Source organism: Canis lupus, chromosome 5 (assembly GCF_003254725.2).
Source record: "Canis lupus dingo isolate Sandy chromosome 5, ASM325472v2, whole genome shotgun sequence".
NCBI lineage: Eukaryota > Metazoa > Chordata > Mammalia > Carnivora > Canidae > Canis > Canis lupus.
In genome coordinates, this window is record NC_064247.1 from 68449332 (window position 1) to 68468286 (window position 18955).

General features: G+C 55.9%; 1 protein-coding gene and 2 long non-coding RNA genes across 7 annotated transcripts in view; 2 read left to right on the top strand and 1 right to left on the bottom strand.

Moving 5' to 3' along the window:
- Positions 1 to 2538: 2538 nt before the first annotated feature.
- LOC118354803 (uncharacterized) lies at positions 2539 to 4901 on the top strand. Its single transcript, XR_004815980.2, has 2 exons — positions 2539 to 2966; positions 4525 to 4901. It is a non-coding gene; the product is annotated as an uncharacterized LOC118354803 (long non-coding RNA).
- Positions 3095 to 18955, bottom strand: part of NECAB2 (N-terminal EF-hand calcium binding protein 2) — a 29336-nt gene continuing 13475 nt past the window's right edge. The window contains 8 exon segments of the mRNA XM_025426994.2: positions 3095 to 3599; positions 3933 to 4024; positions 4573 to 4650; positions 6873 to 6985; positions 7552 to 7605; positions 10430 to 10509; positions 10660 to 10778; positions 13212 to 13348. Coding sequence (XP_025282779.2) covers positions 3571 to 3599; positions 3933 to 4024; positions 4573 to 4650; positions 6873 to 6985; positions 7552 to 7605; positions 10430 to 10509; positions 10660 to 10778; positions 13212 to 13348 — 702 coding nt within the window. The 3' untranslated portion in view covers positions 3095 to 3570.
- On the top strand, positions 8921 to 15939 carry LOC112646740 (uncharacterized). 5 transcript variants are annotated; one of them, XR_004815984.2, is made up of 4 exons: positions 8922 to 9896; positions 10785 to 12773; positions 13186 to 14797; positions 15190 to 15939. It is a non-coding gene; the product is annotated as an uncharacterized LOC112646740 (long non-coding RNA). The 5 variants fall into 5 exon arrangements; XR_004815982.2 differs by having other exon boundaries at positions 8925 to 9896; positions 10785 to 11105; positions 12210 to 14797; XR_004815983.2 differs by having other exon boundaries at positions 8930 to 9896; positions 10785 to 11105.

Genomic DNA, 18955 nt, shown 5'->3' on the forward strand with positions numbered 1-18955 from the left:
GACGATGAGGCTCTTTAAAGGGTGATGCATTTCACCAATGGGGACGAGAATTTTCATCTTGATTTGTGTCAGGGACAGGCTGTGATCCTCCTAGGACTGCGTGTCAGCTCAGCCGTCACAATACAAGGACATACCGCACAGAAATGCAGGCCAAGACATGACCTTCCACTGTCTCACTTGTGAAGCTATGAGCTGACTCAGGCTTGTCCTCATCTGATACTAGGTGACCCCTCAGGCTTCTGGCGGCAGCTGGAAGGAAGGGCTGCCGCCGTGTCCTCCAGGTCAGGGTGGCCTCATGCCCGGGCTCTGGGTTGGCCAGATCTGAGCTGGCTCTGCCTGCCAGCTAGCAGCTGTGCAACCTTAGCTAGTCCTTGGCCTCAGCATGTTGCCTTTGTGCTCTTCTCAGCCTCAGCGTCCTCCTTGGGCTAGGGCAGCAGCTCCCCGCTTCCCTCTTCCTTGGTCACAGCCCTCTATAACCAAGCGGCCTCCTCGTTCACCTCTAGAACCAAGCTCAGGACAGCCCCTGTCCCCACGGCAGCTTAGCTGTGAGGGGGAGTGGAGACCCACCTGCACCACCAGCAGCAGCACACAGCCAGGCCCGTCACGGGTCCCAGGCCTTGGTGATAGCTGAGGGTAGAGACCCACGTCTCAAGCAATACTGCAGGTGTGGCCAAGTGATATTGTGTTACAAGTGATGAGTTCTCCTGCTCTGAGTAGCGTGGGCTGCAGGGTGCTCTGGGCGGCAGCAGGGGGCCTTCCCACTGGCTCGGGTGCTGTCCCGCAGCTGCCGGTCCCCTGAGCAGCTGCCCCCCCTTCCACCCAGGACTGGCTCCGCGTGCCCCCCGAAGGAGGTTGGCCACTGAATGCAGGTGGTGAACGTTACTGGAGCAGGTGAGCAGATTTGGACTATTGGGGGGGGGGGCAGTTAACTGAGGGGAGATTTACGTGACACGAAGTTAACCATTTTAAAGTATACGGTTCAGTGTACCTCGGTGTTGTCACCACCACCTCTGCCTCCTTCCAAAACATTTTATCACCGCAGAAAGCAGCCCCATCCCCATTGGCGCTGCCTCCCTGTGGCCTCGTGCCCCAGCCTGACAACCACGACTCTGCTTTCCGTTTCCACAGCTGTAACTCTCCTAGGCGTTGCGTGTGAACGGGATCCCTCCGTGACGCTGCTTGCACGTGGCATCATGTTTTCAAGGGTTGTTAGTTGTCATGCGGCACGGATCAGCGCTTGTTCCTTCGCAGCTGCGTACTACTCCCTGGTGTGGACAGACCCCGCTTTGTCCTTCAGCCGCTGATGGATGCTGGCGTGGTTTCCACCCTTTCACTGCTCTGGACGTTTGTAACTCGTACGTGCTTACATGCGTCTTTTGGGTTCTGCTGGGCGTGGTACGTACCTAGGAATGCAAGGGCCAGCTCCTAGAACCATCCTGTCGTTAACTGAGGAGGCTGATGGAGGTCTTACCTATACCAGCCTGGAGCTGTTCCCCCGCATGTCTATGCTGTGTGGCTCAGGGGTTAGGGCACAGGATCGGGGGGCAGGTGGCTCTGGGTTTGGATACAAGTGGTGCCATTTGTTTGCTGGTGACCTCTGGCACGTTTCTTGCCCTCTCTGTGCCTCCGTTCCCCCGGGGGACCTGCCAATCACAGGATGGTACAGGCAGCGCTGAGGGAGATGGTGTCTGTGTGCCTGGCAGTGAAGTGTGAATTAAGCGGGAGCTCTGATACCTTTTAGGGTTGAATTGTGTTCTTGGAGCCCGTTCCCACCCACTCAGAAGCCACGGAGGCTGCAGGAGCTGAAGCTGCCATCAGCAGAGCTGGGACACCACGGGGGGAGAGCTCGGACCAGCAGGTGTGATGTGCAGCAGAAGTGTTAAGATGCTCAGCTCGGGGGGGGGGGGGGGGGTGTTCCTCGTTGCACCCCACAGAGCCTCAGCCCGAGAACGTTCTTGAAACAGCGGAGCCCATCAGAGCAGCACCGGCTGTGGGGTGCTTGCTGATGCTGTGGGCGGGACCCAGTTACGTGACACTCCCAGGAGCCAGGCAGTTTCTGGTCTTGAAGGGTCTCCTCCTGGCTTTGCAGATGAGGAAATAGGGGTGTGGAGAGGCCAGCTGTGGGGACGTGGACAGCGGGGGCTCGAACCTGCTTTGCAGGCGTCCTGCAAGCCCATGTTGGAAGGCACTGGTGTGGCCTCGGGGGTGGTGGGACCCAAGGTGGGGGGAGAGGCGGCTTCACGGCTGCCAGCAGCCCGAGTTGGTGGGACAGCAGTGACAGCCGTCCTCACATCCCCCGTTCACAGGCTGGCCACTCCGGGCACGTCTGTGGCCCCGGGGCTCCCACCAGGCCTCACCGACCCACTGTTGCCCTGGCCTAGGACCTCTCGGTCTCCGCCTGCATTCTGCCTTAGGACGGGAGCCATGGCTCTTTCCTTGTCCCTTGAGATTTTTGTGTCTGCCTGGCTGCTCAGACAGGGAGGTTAGGGATCCCAGAACAGGACTTGAGCTGATGTTTAGGAATAGCTCACTGACAGGTGTGTGCAGTAAAGGATCAGCTGTGCCCAGAGTGGTCTGGCCTTGTTATCAGCCTGGGTCTCAGCCCTGACCTCCAGAGGGGCTGGAGGCTAAGTCAGCGCTCTGCAGGGCTGTCCCCGCCCCCTCCCCAGGGGAACCTGATCTCCCAGGCTCTGCAGAGCTTCCTGGCTGGTAGTGCTGTATGGGCGGTCTCTCACTTGCATCCCTACTGGGAGCAAGAAGTGAGGGGCCTGGACTCTCCGAGACCCCTGCATGTCTTCCTTTCACAGATTTTAATCTGTACCCTTTTGTTGCCATAACTCATAGCTGAGCGAAATGGCTCTGCTGCATCCTGGGAGTCCTTGTGACATGAGCCAGAGGAGAACTGCTGGAGACTCCCCGAACTTTGTGACGGGCCTGACCTCAGATTTATCAGCTCTGTGGTGCAGGTAAGGAAACAGGCATTGGGGTGATTTGGTCAGGGTTTCATGGCCAACATGGGGCCCCGTGCACAGTGACGGCTTTACTCCTCCAGTCGCCCTCAACTGGAAAGTCCAAAAGAACAACACCGCACGCGGGCGTTCCCAACCAGAGTGTATTGGTGCCTGCCAAGCATGGCACTGGCTACGTGGGCTCTATTGCCATGTGCAGCTGGGCACAGGCCGAGGTTGGGCACTACAGGGTCTTGGCTCCTACCAGGTAGAGGAAAGTTGACCAGGCCTGTGACGCAGGGGCCAGCAAAGGGGCCGGTCCCGGTGAGGCCAGGGCAGGCTGCAGAGGAGGGGTGGTAAGGGGTAGGGGGAGAGGGTCATGCGTGGCCACTGGGCTGGGGGGCCGGGGGGTGGGGTGCTGTCCTCCGGCTCCAGCCGCTCAGACTGCTCTGCCACTAGGGGTGGGGGTCCGGGGAAGGCTGGGGGAAGGGGCTGCTCCTTCATTTCAAACAGGGAAAATACATTCTTATCTGGAAGTAGATTGAAAAGACCACTTGTGTACCAAAGTTTCTAGAAAAGGGGGCGGGGTTGGCAGGTGGCTCCAAAGGCCTCAGGAAGGCGGTCAGTCACGGCCCACGGTACACCAAACAGCTGGAAAGGGGGGAGAGAAGGTGTTGGAAGGTTGGCCCCTTCTCCTGTCCCATAGTGAGGGGCAGGTCGCACACCTCCCCTCTCCTGCTCCCCTGGAGCTCACTCTCCATCCAGCCCCTGCCCCCTGGGGGGGGCCCTCATGCACATGTTAGGGGAAGGGGCGCCCCCAGAGCCCTGTTGGCTGAGGCTCTGCCATTGCCCTGCAAGCTGCTCTGTTGGTTCAAGGTTGGAGGGCTGCCTGAGGTCTCCAGCCCTCTCCCCTCTCCAGGGTATCAGCCCTTGGCCCTTGCCCCCCCATCTCTAGGACCCTCTGCACCCCCAACTTCCATCTACCTGGCACCAAGATCCTGGAGAGGGCCTCAGGCTGACTCAGCGTGTCCACCTTGACATGCCGGAAGGCCTTGCACACGGGGCTCTGCAGATGCCTGCAACCCAAAATATGGAGGGGTATTTCCGGGGATTGGGGGACAGTGGGGGAGCCTCCAGCACTTGGGCTCAGGTAGGGTCCAAATCCTGTAACCCTGGCCCTACTGAACCCCATGCCAGCCACGCTTGGTACTGAGAGCCAAGGAAGCCAGGCCTCAGGCTGACTGCGGGGGCCTTGTTGCTGCAAGGGCAGGTTGGGGTGGGAGGAACAGCCTGGTTCTTGCCTCTCACCGAGTGCTCTTAATCAGAGACCTTTCTGGAGTTTTATCTTCCCGAGGCCTCAGTTTTCAAATAGGAACAGCCTTAGCCTCTACCTCCTGGGCTGGCCTGGAGCCTGGGTTCAGAGCCCAGCAGGTGCGATGGGGGGCGGGGGTCCATCCCTCCACCTGGAGAAACCTGTCTCCAGCTGCATTTAGGGCCCTGAGACCAGCATTCTGTGGGTGGATGCCCCAGGGATGGGGGCTCACTACTCCCCTGCCCTCCCCGTTCTCCTCTCCAGGGAAGGGGCCTGAGGGACGAGGACACCCGCATCCCCAGCCCTGCTCACCTCCTCCACTCCTCCTCCGTCTCCCAGAACTCGTAGACCACGAAGGTGAAGCCATCCGCCAGCCTCAGGGCCGCGATACTGTAAGAGGAGAGGCTCCAGCTGCAGGGGGCCTGGCTGCCCCCTCACAGCGGGTGCCCCCCATGCTCCACCCCACCAGCCTGGCAGGATGTGGGAGGGCCCCAGCACCGGTGCAGGAGTAACCCAGCCGCCTCCCCCAGGGCCAGGCTCCTCAAATGCTCACTGAATTAAAATATCATTTCATTGTAATTCAAACGTTTTACATTCATTAAAAAACCCTACCTGTAAAAATAAAAGCCTTTTTCCTGCTAGGCTCTCCTCCAGAATTATTTTATTTAATCCTTAAGGCACTCTTGTGAGTTGGAGTTGGCCCAACAGCAGCAGGGGGAGGGCCGTGCCCGGGTCAGTGGGTGGGCAGGCCAGGACCCCCTGTCCCCATCACTCCTGCAGGACCTGGGGAAGCACCCGGCTGCCCACCTCCTTGTAACAGGGCTGATCCCACCTGGGCCAGGGGCTGCCTCCCCGAGTGTGGCGGACCTGGCAGGGAGGCGCTAAGCTGCCACCATCTCTAACCCTGTCCTGATCTGGCCCCTGGCTGCTTTCTCACCGCTCTGCAGAGCAGCACCCCCAGCATCCTTCGAGGAGGAGGAGGAGGATCGCTGTCATGGGTGGCATTCCCCGTATAATTACAGGCGATTCCCGCCCTAACCGCCCAGGGTGGAAGCACAGAACCAGGCTACCAATCGTAGCATTAGCTTATTAGGTTCCAGCCTCAAATGACACGTGGGGCTGTGGGGTCGTCACCGAGAGGACAGGGCACACGTGTCACCCTCCGATCAGATGTAACCCTGCACCAGACATGGATGGCAAGGCTTTAGGTCACCGGAGCAATTTGGTTTGTTGGTACTTGGTTACTGGGAGATGAAAGCCACCACGGGGGCTGCATTTGTGTGGCTGGCGACACACTGATTGCTTTTGTGGGGGGAATGCCTCTGGGCAGGCAGGGAGACACGCAAGCGTGGGTTGTAGGGAGGACGCAGTCCTTCTACAAACAGGCAGGGAGCCCCGCTCCACCCGCCTGCGCCCCTCTGCTCCTGACAGCCTTGCCCACGGGGAACACCTCTCCTCCCAGGACTGCTGCACCTGTACGTCAGCACCTTGGCTGCTAGCCTGACTTTAACGTGGCCCAGGAGGCCTGTACAACGCCCCCACCAGCACACCTGGCCTCCTCCTGACCTTCCAGCTCAGTGCACGCACCACCCTCTACAGGGTTTCTGGAGACAAACACTCTCCCGCTCAGCCTTGCCTCCTCCCTCCACTGCAGCCACTGGAGAGGCCGGTCAGCTCTGCTCCAGAACCCACGGCACAGGAAGGCCACCCTGCTCAGTGACTGCGGGGCCTCCCCTGGCCCTGATGCACCCCGGTCCCCACTCAGCCCTCATCACACAGAGGAGAGACCAGGCCACGTCTGCCTTCTGCTCCAGCATCTCCCACACAGTCCCGACCAGCCCCAGTCCGCACCCCTGGTGTCGCCGTCGGGCCACAGCAGGTGCCACACAGGGCACCCCGGCTGCCACTCCAGGTCTCGGCACCAGCTGACCTAGCGGGGACGGCCTTTCCTCCGAGTCAGCAGGTCCAGCCACCCCTCACCCCGGAGCAAACCATCCCTGCAGCCCCTCCAGGACCCTGCTTCATGGCCTCCACAGCACCCCGTTCTCCATCTGCCCCTCTCCCACCTAGAACAGGTGCTCGGCCAGAGCAGCGGCCTGCTTCCCTTCCCAGCCGCATCCCCGGAAGCACACGTGCTTGCGAGCTGGGAGAGAGCAAGCTGGAGCCACAGCCGCTCTCCTGGGGGCGAGACACGGGATGGGCCAGAGCCGGGAGGCCTGGGCCAGCAGCCTTGATGACGGCCACCCGGCAAGGGTGAGGGACTGCTCAGATGTGGCCGTCAGCTCAGCTTTGCCGAGGACCCGGCAGGTGGCAGGGAGCTAAGGGTGGGGCCCCGGGGCGGCCACCCTGAGGGCACGCACTGTCCTACCCCCTGGCCTGAGGCCTTCACGTCCCCTAGGCCACGCTCACCTCCCACAGCCCCAGTGAGGGGGGTCCGGGCAGTGGCCCCACTTTACAGACGAGGATGCTAAAGCCAGGGAGCTGGAGTCATGGCCCTGGTTGCGCAGGGGGCAAAGCCCGGTCCATTGTGGGGTCCCTGGGGTGCGGTTTGCTCTCTGGGGGAGCCCCCCGCCCCTGGCAGAGCTGCGGCCGCTGCCCCTCGGCTCACTCACTGGAAGCAGTTCCTGGCCCCGGCGGTGGCCCGCAGGTACCGGCGCAGGGAGTCCACGAACTCGCCCAGCTGCTCGGGGCACACGGCCATCTCCTGCCGGACCAGCTGCAGGTGCTGTGGGGCCACGGGGTGAGTGAGCTTGGGCGCCCCGGGCCTGGCACCCGCCTCCCCGCCCCCGGGCACAGCCCCACACCCGGCCTCCCCAGGCCTGCCCTCCGAGACCATGGGACAGCTTGGTCAGAACAAAACCAACAACCCCTCACGTGTGCGACACGCCCTTCATCCTGCCACATGCAAGCCGGCTATAAAGAACTAGGGCTTAAGAGCTAAAAGCAGACGGGAGCCCCACCAGGGCCGGCACCCAGCAAGGGTGTTTAAAGAGGCCCTACGGGCATCAGGAGCGGCCGGGCCATCTGGGCTGACACACAACAAAACCAGTGCCCGGCAAAATCCACTTCTGGGTGGATTTGGTGTCACTGCGCTGGTCACTTTGCTCTGAGCCAAGCTGTTTGTGATCAGAGGACAGCCCTGGGAGGGGCAGGTGGCCAGGTGCCGGGGCTGCATCTCCCCTTGTGGGGTACCCAGGGGAGGGGTGCCAAGGACATCGAGCTGCCTGCATCACGTCCTGGCTCAGGCAGGGATGGGGCCGCAGGGAGCGGCAGAAAGGGAGCAGGCCTCACCATGTTCGTGCCTTCTTCGTCCGCAAGGCGCTGCTGGAGGTCAAACCAAATGGTCTGAAACACCAAGCACAAAGACGTGTTGGGGACAGAGGCCACCTCCCTCAGAGAGGCCTCCAGGACCACCACGACGAGCCTGAAGCCATTAAAGAGCTCCAGCCTCTCCACCCCAAGGTTCCAGGGGCTCTGGGGTCCCCTGGCAGCTAGACAGGGCTCGGTCCACCCTCCACGCACAGTGCTGGCTCCGAGGGGAGCTGGGAAGCCAGGCTGGCAGCCAGACCAGAGGAAGCAGCAGAGATCCAGACCCACTCAGCGGGTGGCCTTGGGACAGGCAGCAATGGGGGCTTGAGTCTTTTTGCCACACTTGTTGGCAAAGGTCCCGAGATTCCCCGACTTACCACCACTCACCCCAAGTCATAACCCCTGGGGCCTTGGAGATCTAATGGTCTGAACAGGGTGGTCTGTATCACTGGCCTCCCACAGGCCTTGCTCCGAACGCTTTACAAGTACATCTTGCTGAACTCTCTAGACTCTCCGAGGTAGGGGCCACCCCACTGTAAGCTCCAAGGAGGCAGGAACCCCGTGTCTAGAACAGAGTACGTGCTGGACACGCTCAAGGTCCCACAGCCGAGGACCTGGGCTCCAAGGGCCACAGCAGCGGGGCTAGAGCTGGAGCCTGTCTTCGAAGCCAGGGCCTCTCCTCCTGACCCACAAATTCATTATTCCTTTTCGACATGGGTACCCCAATAAAGGCCACCTTTGTGTCATCCCTGTCCATCCCTCCACGAGGACAGCCTGTGTCTCTGGCACACAGACCTGAGTCTGTCCTCTCTCGTGTGGAGGCGGCACCCCGGCTGGTTAAGGGAAACAATGGTAACTGCGCATGAGACCCTGTGCAGCTGCCACCACCTGGAAATATCTTCATGTCTGAACACGGGGCCCTGCATGCTCCTTCTGCAGGTACCCATGCGGGCCCTCACGATCTCCACAGCTGCTCCTGCATTAAGTACTGACTTCTCAGAGACTCGGGCTGCAAAGAGCTCTACAGGTGGCCAAGGTGTGCCTGGCAGGGGCAAGTTCCATCCTTTTACAACCTTGGAGGGGGGTTGCCCCCAGAGGCGGGGGCTGCACTGGTTCCGCTGGCTTCTCCCGGCCTGCAGGGCCACGGGAGGGCGAGGATTTGGGGGCGTGTGGGGGCCCCGTGCAGAGGCACCCAGCCCTGCGCCCATCAGCCCCACCCACCCAGGCACAGCCCCCAGGTGCACGCAGGTGGCACGCGGAGGGCGGGGCCCCTGCCGGCCCCAGATTGGCTCCCGCGGGTGGCCTGGACCAATCAGAGTCTCCAGGACACCCAGGTGCTCTGGGTCTCCAGCCAGCGGTTGTTAAGGCGACGGGAGGCTAAAAATAAGCTTCAAAGAACCTCCCTCCCGAGGCGCTCCACGTTGTTATGACAACCGGGCCTCGGGTCCCAGGCTCCCACGCAGCGGCCGGCTTGCGGAGGGGGGATCCCACCCCGGGCCTACGCCTGCAGGTGACTCACCGCCTCCTGCCTCAGCCTCCCTCTGCACGGGGAGCCCCGCCCCCACGAATCCTCGGAACCCCCCAAACCCAACCAAAGTACTTTTTGGCCCTTTTGCCAAAGATGTAAAAAACGCAGAGAAGTAGGAGAACCGTAGAGTGGCTGCAACGGCACAGCTCGGAGGTAGCGGCGACCTGGGTCGCGCAGGCTGACAAGTGTATCCGGGAAGCGTCGCTAACAATTGCTCAGGGCAGATGCTCACTGCGCGGCGGGCGCCGGCTGGGCCATGGACACTTGGCTTTCTGGAATCCTCGCAACAACGCCGGGAGGAGAGCTATCCTGAACGTTCCTCGCGGCTAGAGCAGGACTCCGAGGCTCAGAGAGGGGACGTGACTGGCCCAGGGGCACACAGCTAAGTGGCACGGACAGGACAGGATTCAAACAGGCGCGCAGATACCTGCGCCCCTTGGGAAACCTCGAGGCCACCTGTTATCCTGCCCACCAGCGGCCACTGTCACGGGCTGAACTGTTTCCTCTCCAAAGTCCTATGTCGAACCCTATTCCCCGGCACCTGAGAACGTGACTATGTTGGGAAACAGGGCCCCTGAAGAGGTAATTAAGGTGAGGTCACATGGGTGGGCCCTGGTCCAGCATGACCTTTGTCCTCAGGAGGAGAGGAGGACACGGAGGGAGGGCGCAGCAGCGGGAGAAGCCAGCCCCGGGGAAGCGGCCCCGCCCGCAGCCTCACGCAGACTTCCAGGCTCAGCCCCACAGAAGACTCGGCCCCACCTGCCCTACGGGTTCTGGCCCCCAGGGGAGACCAACCAAGGTACCCGGGACCTACTGAGCCCAAACCATCTCTGAAGGTGGGATTCCGTACCACGTTCTGACCCGTGGACGTGCCAAATCAGGAAAGCCACTGGTCACCGGGATGTCTCTACGCTCCCCCAGGACGTCGCCGTCCTTCACCCACCGCCTTTTGGCATCACCTGCCCAGGCCAGACCCACCTTAGAGCAAAGCTGCAGGAAGCCTGGTCCCCCAGTCCCCCTCCCCCTGCTGACTCCTTCCTGCTCCTAGAGATACCCCTCCCAGCTGCCCCCAGCCCAGTGACTGCTCCCCTGCTCCCCCACACCCCTCCCCGGGCAGGTATGAGCGAGGATCGTGTTCCCCCAGTCTTGTTCTGCTTTCCCACATGCCCCCTGGGTGATGTCCTTTCCAGGGCTCCCTGGCCCCTGCCTGGACTCCAGGCCTGACCCTGCACTACCCTGCACTCACCTGGGGCAGGGCGGAGGGGCGGAGGGGCGGAGGGGCGGAGGGGCGGAGGGGCGGAGGGGCGGAGGGGCGAGGGCCTGCAGGCTTACCTTACTCTCCAGCCGTCCTATCAGCTCTGCCAAGCGGCTGATCTGGGCCTCCAGGCCCTCCTCCTTAGGGTCCAGGATGACTGGGAAAAAGGAACAGAGATGCTGCTGATGGGCAGGGTGAGGCCGGGGCAGGGGAGGGGAGCCCTCAGCCCACCCAGTCCAACCATCAGAGTCCCTGGAAGACCACTGCCCACCACCAGTGCTCCCCACCCCAGGCCACATGCTCTCACCAGATGGAGGACTCTTCCCTGGTTCCACGGCTCCCAGCTTGGGGTTGGGGGGGTGTGGGGAGGCAGCGCTTCCATACCGGGTCTCCACTGTACTGGAGCTGGGTTTGCTGTGGTTCTGTCTGCAGTGTGATGGAGGAAACACACACACATGAGGGAGGCCGCAGGACCTGGCCTCTCTCAACTTTGGCAAACATGACACACTGGCCGTGAGCCGATCTGGCCTCAGTTTACCCGGTGGATCCCCATTCCTGGAAGTGGGCGCAACGGCCTTGGTTTCCTGGAGGAGTAAATGAAGCTCACAGGCAGGTGACCTCACCAAGACCACACAGCTCGCAGGACGGTCGGGATCCGAATTTACTGGCATCTAGGACCGCACAGCCCAGGCTCTGTTTCCCCAGGAGGCCCCATTCCAGGGCTGACACTGAGCCGGGCTCCCGTCCTACCGTGTAAGCGATGCTTCCCCTCCCTGCCTCCCTGGGAGCCATCCATGTTGGCAGCCCTGTGGGTTGGGGGGAGCCTGGGTCTGTACCCCCTCAAAGGGAGCCCGAAAACACAGTCCAGAGAAGGCATGTAAGAGCACAGAACAATCTGCTCCTGACCGCAGGCAGGCCCTAGAGAGAGGGGCCTAGACTCAGTTCCTGTCCCCATGCACTTGACGCACACACAGGTGCACAGCCCGCACACGCCCGACAAGCACACACAGCTCTCCAAGCACTGTGCCTGGCACAGCAGTGGGGACTCCACCAGTGCTCAGTGAAGGGCCAAATGCCCATGTGCAAAGAGATGTTGGAAAACTCACCACAGACACACAAATACACCCACACACTTCTGTGCACACAGCCATTGCACCCCGTTCCTGGCTCCCCTTCTGCCCTGGTGCATTCTGGGCTTTGTCTCCTATGATCCTGAAAGCTCAGCAAGCCTCTCCTGGGTGCAGCAGGGCCACCCCAAGTCTTTGGGAGGGGGAGGCTGGCGGAGTCTTTGAGGGGTCAATCCTGACGCTCCACGAATTCAGCGTGGCCCTCAGACATGTGTGCAGCAGGAGTCCCACAGGGGCTGCAGGCTTTGGACCAGTGGCTTGTGCCCAGACAGAGTAGCCGGAGGAGGCTGGCAGCCCAGAGACACACGAGCTGAGATTTGGGGCGCTTTGAGGTAGGAGTGCATGTGGAGATGTGGCTCCTCCCCATCGAGGAGCGCCACTCCCACTGCCAAAGTCCCAAAGGAAAGTCCCAACACGGGATGCGCAGGTGTACGTGCTGACACGGGGTGGAGCCGGCACAGGGCAGGAGACTCGCCACCATCGGGCAGCAGCCTATCTATTCTACAGCAGGAGGAACACATGAACTTTTTAATCAAGATAGTGACCAAAAAACGCAGGAAATCTCTGTGTCAGCCTCCAGAGCGGTGGCTGTTCACCTTGGGGACCCTCAGAATCACAAGGCTGAGCGCGAATGTGGAGTTCTGGGCTCGGCTCCCAGGGACTCCCAACCTGCAGGCATGGCCGAGGCCAGGGATCTGCATTTCCCATTTCCCACATGATTTGCCCACAGATGCTCCAAACAAATCTTGGGAACAGCGTCACTGAACAGCCTTTGCAATCCTATCTGGTTGGGACCAGCCCTCAGCAGCCAAGAATCACCTGCTCAAACCCCGACACATCAACCACCCTCACCCTGGCCCCACCGAGCCCCCATCTGGGAATGGCACACCGGGCCCAGCAGTGTAGACGCCTGGCTCTTGTTCCTGTCTATCTCTACCTCTTTGTGTCCCCTCTGCACCAGATGCACTGGCTGTTCTGGAAAGAAGGGCAGAGAGGGGTTTGTCTCAACTTGGGACAGAGCAAAAGTGAGGGGGACCAGGGGCTGGCCTGGAGGGAGAACTGCTCCTCTCTGGACCCCAGGCTGGCCTTCCCAACACACATGCTTTTCCTTGGCTTTGACACACAAACAAGGCCCTCGGTCACTTAATTCACTTTGCTTCTCTTCAATCCTGCAGAGAGAGTCAGGATTTGGTGCTACTCTTTCTTCCAGGCCTCTCTTGGCTTCCCCAGTCTCTCCTCCTAACAGATGGAGGGAGGCCAGGCCCCGGGCTTCTGCGACTGTCTGCAACCACAGGTGCTTGGTTTTATAGCTACTTCATTTATGGCACATGGAAACCTCTCCACTTGTGGTAACCACGTAGCTTCCTAAACTGATTTCCAGCTTTCAAAAATAAGGCAAATAATAGAATAGTCTTAGGCAAACAATAACGTGAGCGGTACAATCGATGAGTCTAGGGAACAGTCTTAACTCGACGTGTGTACACGGTGCACGCAGGTTATGCACACACACCCGGCATCATTCTGCACATATGCCGTCTCATTCAACCCACAGTCACTGAAGAGGTAGGTGTATAATGGTCCCCACTTCAGAGCTGGGGACAAAGAGGCACAGAGAGGTGTAGCCCCTTGCCCAAGGTCCCCAGCCCCCAAGCACACAAATGGTCCCTGGAAGCAGGCTGCTGTGTGCATATGTGACATGTCCCCAGGTGACACTGTGGTCCCAGTGACGCACCGGATCTGGCTGGTCTGCTCTTCAATGGCCTCCACTGCACTCTCCACAGAGCTCAGCAGCGACTGGATCTGATTGGCCGTCTCCTTCAGAAGAAAGCGTGTCACAAACTGGTCCACGTGGCTCCCGCCCTCGTACACCTGTGGAGGGGAGGGAAGGGAAGGGCCCAGTTGGGAAAGGGGTCAGAGAAAGGATTTAGGTGTGGGGTCTGGCATAGAGCTGGGTGTGCACTTGGGGTCGGTGTCTCTGCCTCACAGGATGAAACAGGGACCCCGGCACCTCTTGCATCTTGGACACTGTAGGGCTCCTGCACCAGGGTGGGGGCTATGGATTAAGAGATGGAGGCTGGAGCCCTGGCTTCACCACATACTAGCTCCTGACCTCTGCGACCATGAGAGGAGTCACTCTAGTGTCTATCTTACAAGGTCACACAGATGACTGGATGACAAAACGTAGAGAAAATGCTCAATGTGGGGTACCTAGGGGGCTCAGTCAGTGAAGCATCTGCCTTTGGCTCAGGTCATGATCTGAGATCATGTGTCCTGAGATCAAGTCCCGCCTCGGGCTGTTTAGTGGGGAGTCTGCTTCTCCCTCTCCCCTTGCTCCTCCCTGTTGCTCATGCTGTGTCAAATAAATAAATAAATCTTAAAAAAATAAAATGCCCAACGTAGTACCTGTCATAGCAAATAATGAATTGTAACTGCTATGATAAAGATGACGACAATGATGATGATATGGATGATGTCACCATCCATGTTGATACTAGTGATGATGATGATGACGATTGATGGTGATGAGGAGGATGGTGGGGATGAACATGACAACAGCAGATGATGATAATGGTTGTGGTGGTTATGAAGGTGATGACAATGACTATGATGGTGACAATGAAGACAATGACACCGATAATTATGGTGATGGTGGTGATGGCAGTGGTGATGATGATAGTGGCAGTGATGGTGATGAAGTTGTGGTCGTGATGAAGATGATGGCAGTGACGATGATGGTGATGATAGTGGCAGTGATAGTAAGGATAGTGATGGTGATGAAGATGACAACAGTGATGATGGCAGTGATGAGGACAGTGATGTGGTGGTGAAGACGATGCTGGTGGGGGTGGTGGTGATAAGCAAGCTCATTGGTGGTGATGTTCCTGATGTTCTTGTTGACAGGGATGAAGTATGACACAACCCCGTTCCCCTCCTTCCTCCAAGAAGGATCCCTTGGGCTCCTGACCCTTCATGATGCAACTCAGAGAAATGAAAGACTCAAAAGCAACCAGAGAGGTTCAACTGGCTCCTCTCCAGAGAATGCCGGAGACTTGGTCTCAGAAGGAGGGAGTCAGTGGAGAACCTGGGATGGACTGAGAGAGGAGATTCAGAGGCCACGAGGAGAGAAACTGTGGGGGAAAGAAGGAGGAAGAGAGTTTCCACAGACCTCGCTCTGTGTTGTGAGAATCTCCCCTTCTGTCAAGAGTCTGCGACAAAGACATTTCTCAAGGCTTTAGGATCCAGCTGAGATTCCCTTGGCTTCGGAAGGCTTTCAGGGGCACTGAGAAGGTTCTGACTTGGCCAGGCCACACAAGGACGGTAAGGATCCAATGGCACTGTGTTGGGGATGCTGGACCCCAAAACCCTGTGCAGCTCTCCCACCTCCTCTGCCAAGACCCCACCCTCCCGAGCCAGCTGCCCAGGCTCTGGCAAGGCCAGGGAAAACCGGGCTTTCAAGGAAAGCAAATTAAGCCATCCATCACTCTGACTGGGAATTAATTAGCAATGAGTGTACAAAGGAACCACCACCAGAGACAGAGAGGGAAACAGAGGTAGGGGTGGGAGAGGCAGGCACACGCACAGGGAGATGTGTGAGGGGGATGTCCCATGCCAACGCTGGAGACAGGCCCCAACACACAGTGAATCTGTGGCAGAAGGTAGATGAGGTTCTGGTCACCTAATGCATTTCAATTACTGATTATCCTCCCTAGCAAACGGCTGAAACCGTAGTCAATCCAGGGATCAATGGGCCCTGGACAAATGAATGGCCGACAAGAACAAGAAGCTATGGTCTGGTAAGAAATTTAAATGCAAAGAGAAAGCCTGCTAAAAGCCAGCGGGCAGAAAAATGAGTTGAAGTAAGTGTATTAGAAGCAGCCAGACCAGTGGCTGAGGTTGCAAAGATCCACGAGTGTAACTGCTTAGCTGAATTCCAAAAAGACAAGTTATTTTCAAAGGAATGAACACGCAGCTTTCACAGATTTCTCCTCCACCATGATCGATGCCTAAGCCAAGAGACAAACTCCACAGACTCCAGAGGGAAAGGATCCGATCTGGGAATTCTGTACCCAGCGGACACACGGCTCATCTGCATGAGGACAGGGACACACTCAGAAATCTGCAAACCTCGGGGCACCTGGGTGGCTCACTCAGTTAAGTGTCTGCCTTTGGCTTGGGTCATGATCCCAGGCTCCTGCTCAGTGGGGAGCCTGCTTCTCCCTCTCCAATAAATAAAATCTTAAAAAAGGAAAGAAATCTGCAATTCTTTGAAATGCTCCCAGATGAGCACCTTTTCAGCAAACAAAGCCGAGAATTCCCCTAAAAATCTAGGGTGGAGTCAAAGGACTCTTGGGACGCCCAGGTGGCTCAGCGGTTGAGTGTCTGCCTTTGGCTCAGGGCGTGATCCTGGAGTCCCGGGATCAGGTCCCAAATCAGGCTCTCTGCGTGGAGCCTGCTTTTCCCTCTGCCTGTGTCTCTCATAAATAAATAGATTAAATCTTAAAAAAAGAAAAAAAAACTCTTGATTAGGGAAGTTGTGAAAAGAAGTAGCAGTGATCACTCAAATTAAATTTCACATTATAGGGCAGCTCTGGTGGCTCAGTGGTTTAGCGCCGCCTTCAGCCCAGGGCGTGATCCTGGAGACCTGGGATCGAGTCCCACGTCGGGCTCCCTGCATGGAGCCTGCTTCTCCCTCTGCCTGTGTCTCTGCCTCTCTCTCTCTCTGTGTGTCTCTCTCATGAATAAATAAAATCTTTTAAAAAAATTTCACGTTATAGAGATTAGGAAATGAAAACATTAATCAATAATAGGTTAATTTTAATCACATTGGATTATGTTAATAAAGAGGGTAAAAGTATGGAAAAAACATCTGGAAATCTCTTATTTCCTTTAATTGCACAAAAGGAAGTGTTTTTTACTAGCTAGGTATAAAAGCAGGATTCAGAGCACTCCTGCCCGTCTTAGAAGTCGCCAGTGAAACGAAAGCTACAATATTTACCATAGAAATCACAATCAATACTATTAAGAAAGCTGACCTTCCAAAGGTAAAACATCAAGGGGACAAAGGAAGCACACAAGATGGGAAGCCTAGAGGATAACAGCTGTCCTGCCGGAGCAGACAGACAGATGACAACAATAAAGACAAGCAGACAGCAGCCTGAGTCCCTCCTGGAAACACACACTCCCAGATCTGACGCAACCAGATCCAAACGGAGGCGCCTCGAAACCAAAACAGCACCAGAAGATTCACAAAGAAAGGTTTGTGCAAAAATCCTGCCACCACATTTGGTCAAATGAATGGGACAAGCTGCAATATTGCTCAAAGACGGGATTTAGAGGCCACAATATCGCACAAGATAAGAAGGGTCAGAACAGGATGGGGAAATCTTGCAGAGCAAGGGCAGGATGTTACCGAACCCTCATGGGATGAGAGACAGCAAAGTGCTATAAACACGGCGATGGGGATTCGGATGGACACAGCCACTTCACACAGCACTTTCGCTTCAGATCAAGAGCCTTGCACGGCTCATATTCTCTGACCCAGTAATTCCACTTTTGATCATCTATCCTGAAGGAATCACGCACATGTGCATAAAGGCTTATGTCCCCAGGTTAGTGTAGTATTCCTAGCAGCCGAAACCTGGTAATAATCTATTATGCCCCAAACAGAAGAAGAGCAAATACATTTAAATATGAATATTTTAAAAGATGCTTCTGGACAGCTTTAATAACCCAGGGAAAGTGTTAAAATATTAGGTGGGAGAAAAGCAAAAAAATAAGTTTTTGTACAGGAATGATATTAAGCATATTAAACACACTTGGGAACAAAAGGCTCAGAGGCAATGAAAACATAAGGTAGCATGTTATCAGTGGTGAGGACCAGTGGAAGTTAGAAATGATTCAAAACTCTTCATACTTTTCTCTATTTCCTAAATTTTGCAAATTGACCATTTATATATTAAAAACACAGCAAAAGTCCATATGTATCAAACAACATGACCAAAAAAATTAGTAAAGGAAAACATTAAAAATAGAGAGATTAAATACTTTAGTGTGACAAAATAGCTCATTGCTGTGCCCTAATAAATTAATAATTAACAGGGATGGAAAGCACATTGTCAGGAAAGTGTGAAAGTGTTTAAAATGGCCAAGAAAGATTACTGGGTCTCCTGTCTGGTACACCCTCTGGGCTCACAGAATCTTCCTTGTTTTGGAGCTACTTTTAAAACTCTGCAAAATGTAGAATAATGATGATATTGCAAATAATTCTCATCCACAGAAGCACACATGAATTTTGACTGGCAGCACGCAAGTGACTGTCACTGTCACTGGGCACAGTGGCTAGTTCTGTATTTATTCACAAATTCATTCCAGAATTCCTGGTTGCTTCTAAAAGATGGTGTGTTCTTTGAATTTCCCTTTTGAGTTGGCTGTGACATCTTACCCGTTCTCACACTAATTCGGGAGTCCTTTAAAATATTCGTATTCCCTCTACAGAGAGTAGAAAGGTAAGACGAATAACAAAAATAACTCTTAACTTTATTTTGATTATTCAGTCATTGAAATAGGATCGTAAATTAGGTCATGAATACCTTTTTAAATTAGTAGAGACAATATAGTACATGATATAAAGATTTTGTGCGAAAAATCGTACACCCAACCCAAGTAGATATAAATGAGTGATGTGAACTCTGTATTTCTGGGATTAAAATTATTGGAGAAAATTCTTATCTTGGAGACAAAAAAAAAAAAAAAAAAAAAAGCCTTGTGATTTCCTGAATTTGGAAACCAAAACTTAAGGAATGACTGGTGATGTTATTCACACGTGTAACATAAGCAAAAATGCTGGGGCTGACAAAAAAGGGAGAACACGTGCATTTGACATTTGTCTGAGAGACATGGTGTCCCTTCTTTACAATCATGTCTTTACAATGCATCTTTTAGTCATACACACGTCCTAATCCAGAAGGGATGACATTTTCAGATTTCATTCTGGAGAGTACAATGCACATTTCCAGCATCCATGAGGTCATAATCCAAACCGCTCAAGTCTCGCTTCGGGATTCCTGCAGGGAGCCTGCTTCTCCCTCTGCCTCTCTGTGTTTTAAATAAATAAATAAATAAATAAATAAATAAATAAATAAATAAATAAATAAATAAATAAATTCTCTTTTTAAAAAATAAATTCTTAAAAAAAAAAAGAATTATGGCTGCAGGGAGACCATCAAAGGTTTAAAACGTCAAACTTAGTTATCAAAAGAATGGAAGCATTGCATGTCACATGCAGAAAAGAAGAGCAGGGGGCACCTGGGTGGCTGAGTGGTTGAGCGCTTGCCCTCAGCTCAGGGTGTGATCCCGGCGTCCTGGGATCGAGTCCCACATCGGGCTCCCTGCATGGAGCCTACTTCTCCCTTTGCCTGTGTCTCTGCCTCTCTCTCTGTGTCTCTCATGAATAAATAAAATCTTAAGAAAAAAAAA